The following is an 18,120-nucleotide window of genomic DNA, read 5'->3' as shown; positions in this document are numbered from 1 at the left end:
GTAGAATTTCCTGCTCCTCCAAGATCTGCCAAGTTGCTTCAGAAGTCAGAGATTTGCCAAATTCACGCAGGCTGAAACTTCAGTTTGTGGATGCTGCTGATCCTCATACCACAAAGCCTTGGGTGAAATCGCACCATTTATCACCAAGTTCCATCTCAGCAAATTATCACACACATGGCCAAGATTGAACAGCATCCTTCTGCTGGTTAATTACTTGAACATAAACATACTTAGGCCTGCAGCTGCACTGGAGCTCTGGCCCCTGTCTATATTTCACGCAATTCCCATAAACACACAGAGGTACTAATAACAAATTCAAGATATTTGAAGAAAAATCCAACACCTTTTTTTTTTTTTCCTAAATTTTTTAGGTATAAAATCCCATTTGGTAGTTGAAATCTTGCCTTTCTCTGTGCTGCTGAGTGAAACTGAAGATAAGATGATACAGGAACATCTTCTGGGAGAGAAAGACATTTCTCCGCGAGCCTTCTTATCTCTTTTTCCGATTGGATTTCCAGGTTCAGTCTCTTACTGCGTTCCCCAAATATCCTTTACTCTCATATCCCATCCTTGAACATAATTACTAAATTTCCAGTGAAATTAAGCAGATGTCTCTTGCAACTTAAGAACTAGAACGTTCCCGCTACTCAGTCGAAGTAGCATTAATTAATCTTTTGACTGTCTATTAACTACCTTTAGGACCCACATCCCCCTTTCCTCAGAATGTCTGCAATTTCCAGAAGGCAACTTACTTGAGAACTGTGCAGGGACCATAACGAAGTCATCAGTGTCACAGGATGAATTCTTACTGCTGCTTCCAGCAGAGTCCTTCGATCCATGCAGAAAGCCAGGGGAATCCTGGGTAGGAGATGCTAACGCCTTCTCTTGCAGCTGCTGCTGCATCTCTCCAAGAGACTGCTAATTCAAGAAGAAAACAAACACTGGCTTCAACACAGCGACCTCATCATTCTGCTGGATCCTTTAAATCGAGCTGCACGAGGCTACAGACAGCATTTCTCTCATAAACCAGGGCTGGTAGCTTGCCAGAGACAGATGTTCAGTTCACCGAAAAGGAACAGCCTTTTATGTCAGTGTCAGAACCGCGCATCTTTTGTTATACAAAACATTGTACCAGCATGGCTGATGCACCTCAGATAAGAAAAATTCACTCCAGGTACTGCACCCCTTTGCTACTGCTAAGGCCTTCTGGATCAACAGTGCATTTGATACCAACTCAATCTGGTGAGGCTGAGAAATAGAAAAGCTTATTACACACTGTGCTTCTACTCACAAACACACACAGCACCTGCACTTTTGGGACAACCCTGTTCTGCTGTTTTGACATGAGGAGCAAGAGAGACCAAAGGAAGGCCAAGTATTCTGCAGATGAACACCACCCTGCTCTCGGAGGCACAACAGGCTCTAGACAGCTCCATTTCTTCTTCAGTCAGAAGAAGGAAAGCCCCACAGTCTTCACCTCTGACAGACAGATGGAGGAAGCAGGATGATTTAAGAACTGCCCACTGTGCAGATCACAATCTTTATCCTAATGCATCTTTTTCATGAGGAAGATCTGATCCAGCTTTTTCTTGAGCCCTATTTAGACCCTGTTCACCCATAAAGCCTCTCCTGCCGTCCCTACAAGGGACTGACTCTCACTGCACATGCAGTATACACAGGCAGAAGGAATTTCCCAGCTACCAAAGCTGTTTTCCACACAATACGCTTGTCCTGCCCTGCAGACAGGGCATTTTTCACGTGCTGAGCCAGCATAGCTCTGTCAGCATATCTTCCAAATGCAGACCGGGATGGGTGCAGTATACTTCTAACATGGAGACCCCACAGTGGGGCAGTGAGTCTGCACTGCTCCCTGAACCAGGAAAGTTCAAGGAAGGAAAGTCTGTTTTTGATACCATCTACCCACCCCTGCAGCCTTCTGGCCAAGGAGCACCCCAGCCAAGAGCCCCTTCTGCCTGGGGCACTGTGGGGGATAGAAATGCAGTCTGGGACACAGCTGTGTGACATTTAGAGAACAGACCTTCCTTCTCCATGCAGCCCGCACCATGAGAACATAAATCAGCTTCAGGTTGTGCCCCTACACCTTTCCCACAGCAGTTCCTCACAGCAGATATAGTATTTTCCAAGGAAGCCTCAATCACAGCACACCCTGAAGGAGCTGAGAAGCCTTGGCATGGGGAAACCTCAGCGAAAAGGCAAAAAAGCAGCAGTAAAAGGGAGAAGACAAGAACATTCAGTCCTTCTCCCTTCCACTACCCATCACACCACCAGCATCCCTCTGTTCAAAGTCAAAAAGCAGCTTCCACAGCAGCCTCCAAAAACAAGCTTTCAATTCAGAGAGCTGAAGGAATGTCACTGCACTGGTCAGTTCATGCCCAACCCTTCAAGGCAGTTCTCATAACTGCAGGTAACCAGAGAGAAAGCTGTTCAGATCAACCCTCAGGATACCACCAGACTGAGGCGGGCCTGGTGGGAGCAAACAGCCTTGCTGAATGTGTCTCTGTGGGGCTGGGAATGCTGGTCAGGAAGGAGTGTCATCTGTCAAAAAGAAGGGCCGACTTGATGTCAAGTTGCAGAGACTGCTTGCAGCCAAAGAAGCAGCGCTATGCCCTGAATTAATTACTTTCTTTTTTTTCGGTTCCAAAGAGCTTTCTATCTCTGCCAACATGAGCAATATTAACACCAACTCCTTTCACAAAGGCTTTTCACGCAACAGGCAATAACACTTTGAAATATTTCTCGTGGAGAGAAAGACAACATTCAGAATATAAAGTATTAAACAGACTGGAAAACACAGTGCACCAAACCCAGATTTGCTGTCACTCACACCAGATGACAGCAAAAGCTGCCCCTCTAAAGAAGCAAGCAAGATGCCTGCAAACAGAAGTGGTGCATCCTCTGAGCTGTACTTACGGGAGGTGACGCCAGGTGGGAAGTAGAAGAGCTGCTGGAGGAACTACCAGAGCCTGAACTGGGGTAAGAAGGCATTGGCACAGAAGCAGCTAAAAATAAGAGAAAGAGAGAAGAAAAAGACACCTATTAATGCAAAATAAGTTGTCAACGTGAGTCAATACTAAAATGCCTTTTTCATCTGCTTACAACAGGTTTATCTCATATACCAGATACTGCCAGCTAAACAAGAACAGTAGAAAAAATGGCATTTTGTTCAGTTCTGAGACCTGCATCCATCCACACCTCCACACATGAATTCGCCATTACAGCTCTTAGGGTGGAAGGTCTCAGAACACCCAACCAAGATCAAATCTGCATGCAACCATTTTGGTAGTTGAATGACTTAAACAGAGATCAGATGGGACAAGTAAGCGAGAATAGCATTTTGCTTTGCTTTTCTTCCACTGAATTGGCAGATAATTAGTATCTTGCCCCATTTTCTACCTTTACAGGATCTGTGCTAATGACTCCATGCTTGTTAATGCAAGGAGGGGCAATAATATCTAAAAGAACACTTCAGTTTGAAGCAAAACTCATGTTTTGCATTAACTACTGCAAAGTTCCATCCAGAACTAGAGTACAGCAAGTAAACAAAAGCTATACCTCCCAGCAATTAACTGCAGAAACAGTGTTTTAATGATGAACGAATGGGAGAACAATCATTCTAATATAAGGCTTTACAACATCTTCCTTTTTAGCCTATCGAAGAGGGTTAAAGGATGGTGAGATCACCATCTCCCAGCACAAAGAGAACAGCCACTTCAAGTCTGAACCCCTCAGTCTGACAGAGATGTAACAAAACCCAGCATTAGGAAAACAAAACCAAGAAAGTGTAGACTTATTAACTGGAACAGGGTCACGGTGCTCTTCTCCCCCTACTTGTTAACATTAACAAAACCCAAATGTTTAAGTTGTACTGCAAACAGAAACCAACTCAGAGCTCGGGGGCTTGTGCAATAGGAAGCCCCAGCAGCAGTGATGTGCACACATACAGGTGCCTTCCCCAGTGTGTTACAACACACACCAGAACGCTGCACGGCAGATCCAGAATTAATGAAATCTTTCTGAAGCTTCTGAAAGAGTAATTTTATTATTCCTTTTACCCTCCCATATCTATTCCGTGCTTGGTTTGCTTCCTGCAACGTGCTGTTAAAACACATGGCTCTGGATCCAGTACAGGAGCAAGCACTGTGGTGCCCTGAAGATGGACGTTCTGGGAGGTCGGTCAAGGGCTTGGCATGGAGAGCTACACCACCCACATCCCCTTCCAGCTCCCCAGCCTTCCAGCACAGCTGCTTCACACTCCCCACGCTCAGGGAACACACACGGAGGTCTGGGAACTCGCCTGCAGAACAGAGAGCTCTGTCCTGCCTATACCACACTGCTTCTCATCTCACAGACTCCCACAGAAGAATCCCTAAGACCTTTCTCAGCTGCTTAATACCGGGAGCCAGAGGAGAATCTCCCCATTTTTATCCTGCCAGCTGCTCTGGATCACTCACCCTTGCACAGACAGACCCCCCAGCTATGCAAAGGCTCTTAAGAAAAAGTAAGCAGCTTTTGAACTGTGTCCACCTGCACCCACTGCAAACTTGTAGCGCTGGCTGTTTTTCCTGGAATCGGTATTTTCATTAGAGTCATATCAGTTCTCTCTCAAGGTCCCTTCCATTCTAATTTTGGTCTTGTGTTTATTATTGATTTAAACCTGGCTGGAATTGAGACTTTTCTAATTTTGTCTGTTTGCTTTGGCCAGCTTTCCATTAATCTCGAAAGACAGACAAGCAGGCAGACTTTGCTACCAACTGAAACTCAAATTAAAATGCTATCAGTTCAAAGCCCAACCTTCAGATACAGCACTTTTAATCACGTTCTCTTTTTAAACCCAGCAAGCTCCCCAAATCCACGCTGTAATACCGTGAGGTCAAATACAAAAGGTCCTGATTGCTAAAAATGGACTTTCAGTCCATGCATCTCAGCCTTCTGTGCACACATTGGTGCGTTTACCCATGTAAGGCACATAGGACAGCTTGAAAGCACAACACTGGCTTCCATCTCCTCCACACACCCTGGCACTCCCAGTTTAAAATTAAAAAGGGTGCAAACACTTGGCTCGTCGTGTTTTCAGCTCAAGTCTGAATGTGGGGAATGTTAACATGAATGGTAGGCCCCCACCCAAATCCAGAAATTGCTGGGTTGTAACTGTCATGCAAATAAGTCTGTTTTCATAATTGTCCTCTCCAGCTTGTTCCAGCAACAAAGCAGTCATCGTGCACATTGCTTGGATATCCAACACCAACTGGTTTCTGAAATAAGAGAGCTAGGAACCACAAAGACAAGCCTGTGCTCCAACTGCGGGAATCCCAATAGCAGATCCTACACCTGCACAAATCCCTGCTGGCACATCCTCCTACAAGGGACTCAGCTGCCCTAAGAAGATCTGATCCTCCAGCTTTCCTTCAGTTTTATTTGGAGTCAGAGTTTTGTGCACATTGGAGAAGCACTTTCGTAATTATCTCAAATTAATCACAAGCAGTCATTAATAAGTTACTTAATTGCAAACGAGGCAATAGTTTGTGTAGAAGAGGAATGCACTTGCCTGAAGAATAAGCTGCATTTTAGAGTTAAAAATGAACTGCACCACCACTATTTTGTTCACGTACAAGTTCAGGTGATTTTTTTGCTAGTATTATCCTGGGCAGTGAAGCACATCAAGATTATAAAGATGGAAAAAGCCACCAAGTCAGACAGATCTCCCAGGCACTGAGCCACCCCACTAGCACTGCAGTGTTTGCTTATGAACACTAACTGCTCATGATTTATACTCTGAAGTCAGAGTAAAGGAGGTACCAGCTTAACATGCATTAAAGACAGGAGCAAAAGAACTCCAAAACAATCTGTGTGGGTACCAATTACTGTGTGCTTACTGAGCAGACTTGCACAAGCACCTAATTATGCCCTATTACTGTAACACACTGCCCCATACCAGAGAGAGCAGAATCCTGGCTACAGAAAGATGACATCCTGACTAGACAGGGTATTGTAAAGACTTTATTAACAAAATTGTACACTCCTGTAGTACACTCTTAGTCACAGGTACAAAACCCACAATATAAAATTAATGATGAACAAAAAAATTGGATGTTTCAGTTAAGAAAACCCAAGGTCCACAAATCCACTCTCCAGGCTAAAGCCAGTGGCAAATCAGAGCTTTGTGGTCAACCCTGGATGTCAGAGGATTTAGGTCCTTGCTTCAGAGTGAGATGATTGGAGGGAGATGAGAACAACCATCCCTCGAAACCGCAGAGCGGAGGATGAGCTTCTCCAAAATGTATTTAAAAACTTCCAAGAGAAATGTGGATTTTGCTGAAACGTCTTGAAAAGTGTGAAAAAGGCTGGAAGTGAGGAGGCTGCACCTTCCTGGCAACTTCTAAATTCTCCACTTAGCAGAAATGTGGAACTCTGAAACATCATTCTGAATTCCAACATTCCACTGCTTAAATAAGGATAATTTTTAAAAAGCATCTTTCCATCTGATTTCCAGGATGGGGCACTAACATCTCCAAACAGAATGAACAGCTCGCGGCCCTTTGTTTTCCATCACTGTGTTTTGACCAGATCTGGATGACCCTCAGCAGCACTTGGGAGCCTGGACAATGTCCTCAGCTCTGCAGTCAGCACTGATCCATCTGCAGGGGCAGAGCTGCCTCTACAACCTCTGCTAGTAGAACTGAGCAGATAATGCAACGAACTTTCCTATGAGAAACTTGCACACTCACATCTGAATGCGATTCACGTTCACATGGAAGTAGTCCAGGCTCTTCACAGTGTTTCCCAGATGCCTCCATCCACCACTACTACCCAATAGTGGCAGACTACAAGAAGGCTCTTCTCCAGTAGCAATCTTCTCCTGGTATACAACAATTCAATGGCTTCCCAAGATGGGAATGTATTTCTCCCCTCATCTTTTCAAATCTAGCAGTAGTGTATCCTGCCTGGAGAGGACTCCAGGCTGTGGATGCATGCCTGGGAATGGGGGACAGCAGAGGTTTGGAGTTATGACAGTCCTTACCTGCCTGCACAGGTGCCCTCTTTACTGGGCCCTGACCACAAACCATTAATTCTGGTGCAGCTGGGGGCAAAGGCTGAGCTATGATCCCCTTCTTGTAATGGTGCCTCTGATTTCTGCACGGTAAATGTGCACAAGTTGGAAACTGAGGCCAAGCCAGGAGAACCCTTCCCTGTTTGCAGGGGGTCTCCCATTCTTCTGGCCAGTGAAGCAACGGAACAGCTGGAGGCAGAAGATGAGTTGGTGAGTGTGCAAGGCAGAGCTGTGGGACTCCTTCCCTGCCCATTGGGGGATCAGACTTTGAAGGCTTTTTCCCAGAGAGCAGTGGTAGAGCAGGTGCTGAGTGTCGAGCTGGCTTAGGAGCAGTCCTAAAGAGGCAGAATCTTTTCCTGCCTGTGGAGCAATCCTGTTTCCCAGGACTCACACCACATCTTGTTGGCTTGCAAGCTCCCCTAAACCAGAAGCATCTTTTCTTGCCCGCTGGATGGTCACCTACATACACAGTTAAAAATCTGTATCAGAAATAGCTCAGAAATTCTGCTCTGGACCAGGAAAGAGGAGGCAAGAAACTGAAGATCAGCGCAGATTTTAGATGTGGGGGAATGCACTGCAGCACTTGTCCAAGGGCCTCTGTGTTCAGAAAGCACTGGGCACACTTCCTCTGAAACTCCCAGCCCTCATGTTGGGCACCCCAAAGCAGTCACTGCTGGAAATCTTGGCTCTCTTATTTAAGAGATCAAAGGCCCATGGATATCCTTCCAGAAGAAAGTAAATGACTACACAGAATTCCATTAAACCAAGTCATTTGGCCAGAGAAGAATTATATCCCATGCATTGGCAGCAATTCTGAATGACTTCCCACTGAAAATACACCTCTGAATTGCAGTACACGTGGTTGAAAGTCTTCAAAAATTTTGATTCAGAAGAGGAAAGAATTTCCAATAGGAAACTGGTGTCGTTTCACCCAGTTTCCACAGAGCTCCAAAACAACCTCCTCTAGAATAACATTCAGCAAGAATCTGGAGGTAATCCCTGAAACAACGTTTTTAACTGGAACCTGAAATTCAGCAAAGCCAACCTGAGGTACCACACCTAGAGAGTGATGACAACAATCTCAGCTTCCTTCTGCCCATTCACTGTACTGAGCTGTCCTACACATATAGGTGATAACAAGATCTTCTCACATAATCCTGTTTACCTGCAAGTAACCCCACTGGACAAGCACTCCATAGAGAAGAACTGAATGCATTTCAAAGATTCATTTACTTCTTAATTAGGTTTCTAAATAGCCCCCACATTCTCCCTTTGAAGATAATTCTGCAACATTAAATACATTCTGGTGGCAAAATCTGGACACGACACAGTAATGACCCCTGAATCCACACCTGAGCAACAAGTAAACACAAAGCAGCCTTTTTCTTTCCTTTTGAGCTAGCAGCATAGGAAGACGTCATGGTTTGAAAACTGTCATAAAGAAAATACAACACTTACATTTTTTCATTGAGGCACTTGCATCCAAGAATGGGTGATGAAAAAACTCATCTGAAAAAACAACACAGAACAAGAGCAATGAGTGAAAGGAAAAGACTGTAAGAAGTTTACAAAGAAGTTCAAGCATAACAAGGTACAGTGCTTTTTACAGTATTTTTCCATGCAATCTCGTCACTTGATCATGGAAGCTGACTACTGCAGACAGCACCGGTAAAGAATGCAGATGAGAGTGGTAAAGATGGGGGATTTTTTTCCACAAAAAATGAAGTTGTTTGGATCCAAGGATCATTAAGTATGGGGAAAAAAGAAAAACCAACCCAAACAACAACAGCAAATACAAAGCCAGCAGCTCTGTGTTACCAGGCATCTCTGCAACATCAGCTATGGGTGAGGAAGGAAACCAGGTGGGCCATTTACATTAATGAAGAAAGGCAAGAAGTACAAAAAAAAGCTTTGCCAAAAGCATGCCTGGTACCGGTTGTGAGTCTCAAGCATGTCCAAGTGGCTTTTCCTTCCCCACACACTATTAATCTGGTAATGTTTTGCTGCAAGCTACAAGCCTGTGCTGCCAGAAGCATTCACTAAATTAATTGTGAATAATTCCATCTTTCAACAACTATTGCAGCTGTTGGAATCAGCTACTGAGGGCCAGAAACTACAACTATACCAAGAGTTGACATGACTGCATCTTCTTATCAGCAAGAAAAGGCAAATTCTAAAATGCCAAGTAGCACTAAAAGCCATAATTCCCAGTTGATCAGAATGACAAGTCACCCTAATTGTAGGGATCCAGGGGAGCTATATGTTTATTATATCATGCTGCCAGGAATTCCATAAAAGAGACAAATGACTTCTATTGAGTGATATTCTGTAATATACAAAGCTGAACTCATCCTGCATTCAAGGTAGAAATGTATTCTCTAAAAGGCCACCACAGGATTACAAGCCCAGAACTACTTATGGCACTTGTACTGATTAAACTACACTCATCACAGGAGAATGTTCTAGCTATCCAGGTCATGCAGTGCTTCTGTCTTGGACTGATAGAGACTCTCTGCCTGTTTTCCTGTCCTCCTAAGTCGCCTCTCCTGATTCCTTCATCTCCAACCCATTGCACTTCTGTGCTGATTCGTCCCCTGTCACGACCAGCAACGCAAAGCAACTCAGCCTTTCAGAAGCATTAGTCATGGATCAACACTGATTACTTTGCTAACTGCGAGCTGTTCAACTTGTTTTCCCAGCATGGATTTCCTGTTGCAACACCCAAGGTTTACAGACTCCTGAATTCCGTAAACAGCTCCTCTTTGGCCAGACAGCTTTCCAGAAAGCAGAAACTGGTTTCAACTTTGTGGGGCTTTTTGTTTTGTTTCAACATAATTCCTTTCCCCTCAGCCCTTTCTTGCTACTGCAGTGCCAGAGTCCTGAAGTCAGAGCCCACTGGTTTGGTACTCAACACAACAGAAGTAATGGAAACAAACCTCTGGCAGGGAATGCCGGAATCTCAGATAATATCTGTTGTGGATGGAGAACATCCTTATTCATCAGGAGCTGCTAGTCTGCTTGCCTTTCATACTGCTTCTTCAGCCCACTTGTCAGCTCAGCTGATTCAACTGGTTATGTAGTAACATCTTAAAGGGTGGAAGTGACTATTTCTTTCATGTTTTCCCCTCCAAACTGCTTGTTAGTTGTTAGTTATGCTTGCAAAGCAAAATCTAACAAAAAATTGCAGTTATCAACAGGCAGATTGCAGTTTGAAACCTTCCTTGGATTCCTCTAGATAACCCTGAGACTGCTATGGCCACCCATTCCTGGTAGAACATATAACAAGTAAAAAGAGCTTCAGCCTCATGCAGTGCAGTTGTGTGAAGCAGCTGAGATGTGGAGGAGCTCTGTGGAGGGCACTGCTCCTATTTCTAAGGGACTATTCTTGTCCTGATTTTCACCTGAGAAAGGGCTCTGCTATCTTTATCCAAAGGGAAGGGAGAAGGAGAAAAGGCCAGAGTTGCCTTAAGGTGAATTGATCCTTGAAGGGACTTGTGAGAAAAATTCTATCACTACCTGCTTTCCTCAAGACTATGGCTTTCAGAAAAGGCTCTTCAGGCCTTTTAGCTCAGCTAGACGCATCTGGAGGAAGCTACAACCAGAACTGCCTGACACCTAATATTTGTTCTCAGCATAGAGAGTATTAAAAAAATAAAAAGATTTTCATGCTGGTCAAGTCAGAATGTCAAGACACAGATCTACAGTGACAGTCAGAAGACTGACAGCTGGAGCCCCAGGGAGAACTGAGGCATTCTTTCATTCTTTCCCAGGAACCTGGAGGAGGGAAGGGCCTTGCAAGCAATGGTCTAGCTTGGATTATCACCACAGACCCAGGAAGAGGGGGGTTATTACCTGAACTGGTCATTAAGTGGATATAGCTTGCACACTATGTGAGTTAAGAACTGGGATGCACAAGATGCACATTTCACCTGATAGCATGCTGAACACAAAAGACAAACTACAAAAGCAGAAGCCAAGAGAGGGAACATAAATTAGAAAGCACTTGATGAAGTCTGCCAAATCTCTGGGATCTCAAAACTTTACTGGAATCCATACTGACCTTTCCAGCACATACTAAATAGATCATTCAGCCTGTCAGGCAGATAAACACAGGTACCACCAGTCTAGTTGCTTCTCCAAAATCATGAAGGTTTGTGCAGTGAAATGACAGAAGAGAAGGCACAGACTGGCAGCAGAACTAAAACTGGAGTGGTCTCTTACCAAAGTCCATGCGGTCCTTATGATTGCGCTGCAGAAGGCCCAACAGTAGCTGCCTCAGGTGGCTTGATGTCTCCCTGGGGATGCTAGGATTGAAAACAAAAGCAAAATAAGAAACTCTCAACCTGTTTAAGCTACTTCTGCCTATTCAGGAAGGCAAACTGCAAATGCAAACTCGCATTGTCCCTGCTGGGCTCATTGGAGAGAAGCTGAACAGGAACATCTCTATCTGCACCCCTGTTTGGCCTTTACTCCCCATTGTTACTGTTAAGGCTACAACGAATCTAACTGTAGTGGCCCCTTCCATGAGCACCTGCAGCTCCCCCTTTGGCATCAGTGCCAATACCATCCCTCTGGTTCTCAGCTCAATCCAGTCAATAGGCAATATTTCACACTGAATAAAATCTCTTCTTTATTCCCACTAGAGCAAGTAGAAGTCATTAAAAATGAAGCAGTTATGAGGGGACGTTTCCAATTAAGAATCAGGTGATTAATATGTATCACCAATTACTACCATTTTATTAAGGCATTTCTTATTAAACACAGATGATAAGTGACCTTTGTCTATTTGCTTCACTGATAATACAAACAACATTTATTAACCAAAGACCATTAAGATCTAAGCATGAGGCACCCAAACAAGCTAAAATTAGTGCAGCTATTTCCCCACTTTCCAGTATAACTAGGAAGAAACACTCCTTTCAATGGTCACTTCAGGGCAAAAGAGACAGCAAATCACTGTTCTTACCCCAGTCCCATAAGCAGATGGGACAGAGGCCAGGGCAGATCTTTGCAACCCCAATGTACTGTGAGAAGCAGGGAATAAATGAATGGATTAAGGAAGGGAAAGCAGAGTTCAGCTCTTGCATAAGTGGATTCAGATCTATTACTTTCCTCTGTAACCAGAAGCTCCGATAGGGGCTGTAGCAGCAGGTCCTGCGTGCAGCCAGAGCAGAGTTCTCCAAATTAAGCGTAGGTGGCTCCAACTCCTCTCAGTATTAACTGCGTTTATCATGGCTGTGCCCAGCATGGCCCCACAGCCTGCCAGGCTTTTCCCAATCCCCACACAAGGGTCAGCCGAGGTAATGGCATGAGTGCTCGGCACTGTAATTTGAACAGCGTGGAGCCCGAGACTGCTCAGTAGCACAGCACGTGGCTCACTGGGGCAGCGCTCCACTCTGCTGGGCTGGCATCACTTGCCACCCCACGGCCAAGGTTGATGGATACTGGGAGAAATAACTGTTCCTGCACCGCTTCTACAGACAGGGTAGAAAAAAAAGCTGGCTCAAATGGAAGAGAGAGAGTGACAGCAATACCAGAATTCCATTCGGCCTGAAGTGAAACCAGAGATGTTGGGCAAGGTGTGTATTTATAGGCTTCAGAACTATCTGGTTATTTTTCTGTGAAGTCCTAGGCTTCACCTAGGCAGGAATTTGAATCCAGTGATTCTTAGAACAGAGAATCATGGCAAACAGACACCACCCCTGTTTGTACTGGAGGAGATGCTTTTCCACCCCTGACACTGAGTCAGTTGCGTACTCTTCCCAGCCTGACAGAGGAGGCCACCAGGACTCTGTGTGAGATGCAGTTAACTAAGACTCAGTTTGAGCCAAGAAAAACAACCTCTTGTCAAAAAGCATGTGCCTTAGAAGCACACTGAGCGTGCTTTTCAGGATACCCAGGATACCACAGCTATCAGTCTCCTGAAAAATACATTAGTATTGGAGATCTGCAGTCCTCCAGTGTTATCATCATCATTTATTTATCCATAACACAAAACACTCATCCAAAAAGATCCCTTTTCCCAGCAAAGACTTTAGCTTTTGTATGATTTTTAAAGTCAAAAAACAAGCAGGTCAAGTAGTAGACCTCAGATGCTACAGCAGACTGAGGAGATGGTAGGTTAACAGCCTGTTTGCCTCCTCCCATCTCTCACCTCTAAAACATCAAGCTTAGAAACCTAAGCAACAAAACTGCCACTTTCCTACCGTGACCTAGAATATACTTTGCCATGCAAATCATTGCAATGAATGTTAATTATTTAGATCAGTGTTATTAAAACTGTGAGGCCTTTTGGTCTTGTTCCTATTGCCATGGGCTCCCCACCTCAGAATGGCATTTCACCTGTCAGCAAGAGCATCAGCTTGGGAGGTAGAGGCTGCTGGTAAGGATTTAATCAGCTGTTCTTCCCCACCCCATTCCCAAGCCAAAACACACCACCTTCCACGGTGATGCCAGAGAGGTGGCTGCCAGCACACCTAGCCCCAAGGAGAACAAAACCAAACACTGGCACTGCTGCTGTCTGAGAACCAAGGCCTGAGTGGTTTCATGTCCCATCCTGTACTGGCAGGGCTGGCGGAGGCAGTTCATTCATGTTTGCTCAGGAAATAGCACAGATTGTGGCTCGCATTAAAACTTAGAAACTTCAGACAGCATGAACACAAAGGCCACTTTGGATCCAACTTCTATGACGAAAAAAATAATGGGTTTGGATTTAAATACTGTGAAATTCAGCAGTTCAAAAGTAGAGATGAGTGAAAATAGTAAACGCAGCGTCTATAGAGAACTCCTAACAAAGAAAAAGGACTAATCCCTACAAGAACAGACATGCACTCCTCTTACAGAAGTCAGTTTCATTTCTCCCTTTGGCTGTCTCCTACAACACACATTAGCCATGCAGCAGGGCAGTGTGATCAGAGAGAGGGAGCTTATTAACTGCAGTGATTTATTTCTCTCTTAATGAGAGTCACTACCTCAAAGGTGAGCAGCCATGTTTTACACTGTGTACGGGAAACAGAAGGTCTGCTTTCTGTTTACACAGACTGCATGGCTCCAACTATGTGTCAGTGGTTTTGCTCTAAGTTGTTTTGAGTGTTTTACTCCATCGCACCCTCAGATTCAATCTAAAAGAATACTGACCAACTTTAATCCTGATCAAAATTCGCCTCCTTGCTTCAGATCAAAACATGAAATACTTAAAGGAGAACAAAATGCTTAGCATAAGTCACTGCTAATCACTGGCTTCTTTGCAGTTCCCCCCTCCCCCCAATCTCTTGGACCTGTCTGAACCGATAAGGAAAAATCCATACAAAGCAACTCAATGAACTTCCTGCATATATGGCTGCATGAGCAGCTCTGCCAAACAGAAGCTAATTTTCTGGGTAAAAATGCCTAACTACATCGCTAGGTAACATGCACCCCGGGATGAAAGGAGTTACCTTCCCTGTATGACCCATGGAGGCTGCAGCAGTGTCCGTTTCCATAGAGGTTATAATATTTCCTCCTCTTAGCAGGATGGACACAAGCAGTTGCTGCCTTGACACGTGATAAACAGCAATGTGATCTACGCAGTCAGGTACAGCAGGTTACAGGAGAGAGACTTAGTTTAGCTGCTTGCATGATTTAAGAACTGCAATGATTTTTATTTTATTCTTAATGGATAGGTGTTCCTAGCCTCAGGGAAGCCATATACCAGAAAGGATCACTGCCTGGTTCCTGACATCATTAAAATCCTGATTTTATATGTATATTTATTTATTTGCAATTTAGGACAGTAGCATTATCTATAAAAAGAGAGAACACCAACTATGGGAATGCAATGCTCTTTCTCTAGGCCACATCACCATTGGAATAAGGAATGGGACAAGGCAAGTTGCCAAATATTTTACAGTCATCTCTCAAACAACAAGCTGGGAGCACACAGGCATAGGTGTAAACACAGAGTAAACAAGTGCATACAAACAGCAACTCCAAGAAATGCTTACTTTGGCATCAGCATCTTGTTTTTTTCATAGAAGAGACGAAGATCCTGTGGGCTGCTGGCCTGTAGAGGAAAAACAAAACCAGCGTATGAAACAGCTGACAATAAAGGAAGAGGATTAGCATTTCTATTTCACAGTTACTCCAAAGAGCAGAGAGGCACTTTTCAAAGGCTAACAGACACAATGAGAAGCTGCAGCTTGCTTTAGCCTAAAAAGCAAGCACTGATCCACAGTGAAAATATAGTATTTCAGCCTCCCATCTTCCCGTCCCTGACCTGGTTCTGCCCTGCTCCCCCTTTTTGAGCTTCATTTCAGTGGGCTCTGATGCTCAGGGCAGAGCTGAGCTAATAGCCTCACTCAGGAGGCTAAATAATTGCAGACGTGAGGAGTCCCAAATGACAAATGGCAGCTCCTGCTGCCAACATGGATTACTGCTGCAGGGTATTTAGAAAATGAGCAGGGAGTCTGTTGACATACAAGGAATCTGAAGAAATCAGGAACATCAGGAAACAGCAACAGAATCGGTTTTCTACTTTTAATTCCAGGCAGCCAGAAGGTCTCAAGCTACAGCTCCTATTTCTGCACTAATGTACACAGTTGTTGGGGATGCAGACAAGATACCAAATTCTGAGATTAAAAAAAAATAAATGCTTGGCACAACTGAGGTTAAAAATAACGTTTCCAGTACAGAAGTGCAGACAAAGATCTCCCAATGTCATCCCTCCATTTGTTTTATCCAATGAATAAATACAGGCTACCCAATGTCTTAAGCTTTTCTGCTTAAGCAAAGTCTCTTTATTAAAGAGAGAGTAGGCTGGGATGACACAGACAAGGTAAATATAAACAGGGCAGGAAGATTAGAATGATTCGCGTGCAAGCAATTACTGGCGCAGCAGAATGTTTAGGAAAGTGTGAACCAGGAGGCATCAGGCAGCTTTTCTGGCATTGCAGGCTCCAAAAACCCTCAAGCCTTCCACCTACTTCCATTTCAAAATTGGAAGCACCTAAGGTCAGTTAAGATGCCTAAAATGGTAAATCAGACAAGCCAATCCGCAGATGGCCATCGCAATACCACTAACACAGCACGGCTGGAAAAGCAGCCACAAAAGATGCTGTTTCAACATCACCTTCTCCCTCTGGCTGAAGATGAACATGAAGTTAAGAACAACTGAGAAAGCTTAGAATACTCTGAAAGAAACCAGAGGTAGCTGTTAATACCAACGGACTGCTGTAACACTTCTCGCAAACCAAACATACCAGCTTTTCTATCAACTGGTACCAGTAAGACCAAACAAGCATTGCTGTTTACACACCCACCCACATCCTTGCACAAACAGAGCTACTCTCTTAAGAAGGAAATCAAGCTTTGGAAATCAGGCTTTCCCAGTTCTTCCTGCAATAATCTATCCTCCATCACTCACAGACACTCACAGACTCGAACAGGAGGTATAAAATACATTCTTGAGAAACCATTACAACAAATGGAGTTTGGCAAAGCATGCTGTTATGCAGATGCCAATCTCTGTCAGCACTCCCAGTCACTGCCACTCAATTTGACTTATAAAACTCCATTTTATACCTCATCCCTTGCAGATTTTGCACTTTAATGCGATTCTTAATATTTAGCAAACTTCAACGAGGCAAGTGCAGCAAATGGCTCAGCCACAGCACTCTGCAGAATGACAAATACACCTGACAGACAATGAACAAGGAGGACCAGAACTCTACTGCAGAGTAGCCGCTTGCTCACATGAGAGAAGCACAAGCCTTGGCTGTTTTCTCTGTTCATTTCCTGTTGCAACAAGTCAATTGTTTCACAAACACAATGAAGCTCTGATCTATTTCAAACGCTGTTTGGTCAGAAGTTTTCCTGGCAATGAAGATGGGGTATATTAAAAACAGCACATACGCAAAAGCATTAAGAAACCTCCTCTCAATAGAGGAGGACTCCATCCAAGTTAGTGCTTAGAAACAACACCCTCAATAAAGTTTCCCTCTTCACCCTCTTCATGCTAGAGGAAGGAACTGAAATGGCAGTTCTAGGTAGTAAGGACTTCATCTAGAGAGATACTAATCTATGGAGATACACTATCTAACCAAAACACTAGGAAATCCTTGCATGCACCAAACAACTGGACCATTCAAGGTACACAGAGCCAGCTGCTACCTGTAGGCAAGTATCCATCTGTCAGAAATCAGAGTACAGAATGGATAACTCAGCTTTATTTTCCTTCCCACATAGGACACAGCAGCAGGCCAACTCCTGCCCTTGCTCCTCCTCTCACGTTTCTCTGGAGCAGCTGCACTGGTCTGTTGTTTTTTTTTCTGTCCTTTCTATATATATATATAAGACAGTCAGACAAATTCAGTCTCGCCACTCTGCTCCTTTGTCCTGAGCAGCAGTGGAAATATGTTTAGCCAACACAGGCATTCAGTAGAGTCTTGCCAAATCCCAACTAGGTCCTGGCTGCCTGTAAATAAATTGCACCCAACAAGCAGTGGTGCTTCCAGAAGCACTCAGCATTGGATTTGTTGTGCTTGGGGGGAAGCTGGATGCAAAAGCACAGAGCTCAGTAAGAAAAGGACCAGAGACATTCACACCCTCAGCAAACAGCACCGTCTAGTCAACATTTCTTAGCACACGTAGTGGTATCTGCTCCAGCTAAGTGGCGAGCATCCAGGGGATCCTGAAAGCACAAGCAGCAGGAAAAAGAAGTTTATATATATAGACAGATCCTTTTTCTTAGTTGTCCATAGAGGTTTTTCTCTCAGCTCCCAAGAGAACAAATACAAGGCAAAAAGCCCATGGCTCACTGACCACAGCAACAAGTTCATCACTGTGCCAAGTTTTGGTATAGCAGCCTATCACCACTTTTTAACCTAGGTGAAGAATTCATCTGCCTGTCTCTGTTCTACGGACACAGAGAGGAGCTCTGGGAACAGAAGAGCAGCCTGCCTAGCAAATAAACCACAAGTTCAAAAACTGGGAATGAAGTCCTCCTCCCCTAGTTTTCTTCAAGGCCCATTTTACAACACAGCAGTTGTTTTAAGTGATATATAATCCTAGTACTT

At 44.3% G+C, this 18,120-nt stretch overlaps 1 protein-coding gene across 3 annotated transcripts in view; it reads right to left on the bottom strand.

Moving 5' to 3' along the window:
• ULK1 (unc-51 like autophagy activating kinase 1) overlaps positions 1-18,120 on the bottom strand; it is a 64,485-nt gene that overhangs the window by 20,460 nt on the left and 25,905 nt on the right. For 2 of the 3 annotated variants that reach the window (XM_072351026.1, XM_072351028.1), the window contains exons 9-13: positions 15,052-15,110; positions 11,291-11,373; positions 8,528-8,578; positions 2,932-3,020; positions 753-918 (exon numbers count right to left, since the gene is read on the bottom strand). In XM_072351026.1, the coding sequence (XP_072207127.1) occupies positions 753-918; positions 2,932-3,020; positions 8,528-8,578; positions 11,291-11,373; positions 15,052-15,110 (448 nt within the window). The remainder of the gene's footprint in view (positions 1-752; positions 919-2,931; positions 3,021-8,527; positions 8,579-11,290; positions 11,374-15,051; positions 15,111-18,120) is intronic. The other variant, XM_072351027.1, reaches the window with a different exon arrangement.

Source organism: Excalfactoria chinensis, chromosome 16 (genome assembly GCF_039878825.1).
Source record: "Excalfactoria chinensis isolate bCotChi1 chromosome 16, bCotChi1.hap2, whole genome shotgun sequence".
Lineage (NCBI taxonomy): Eukaryota > Metazoa > Chordata > Aves > Galliformes > Phasianidae > Excalfactoria > Excalfactoria chinensis.
Note: the sequence above shows the minus strand (reverse complement) of the source record. Positions and strands in the feature narration are given on the sequence as shown.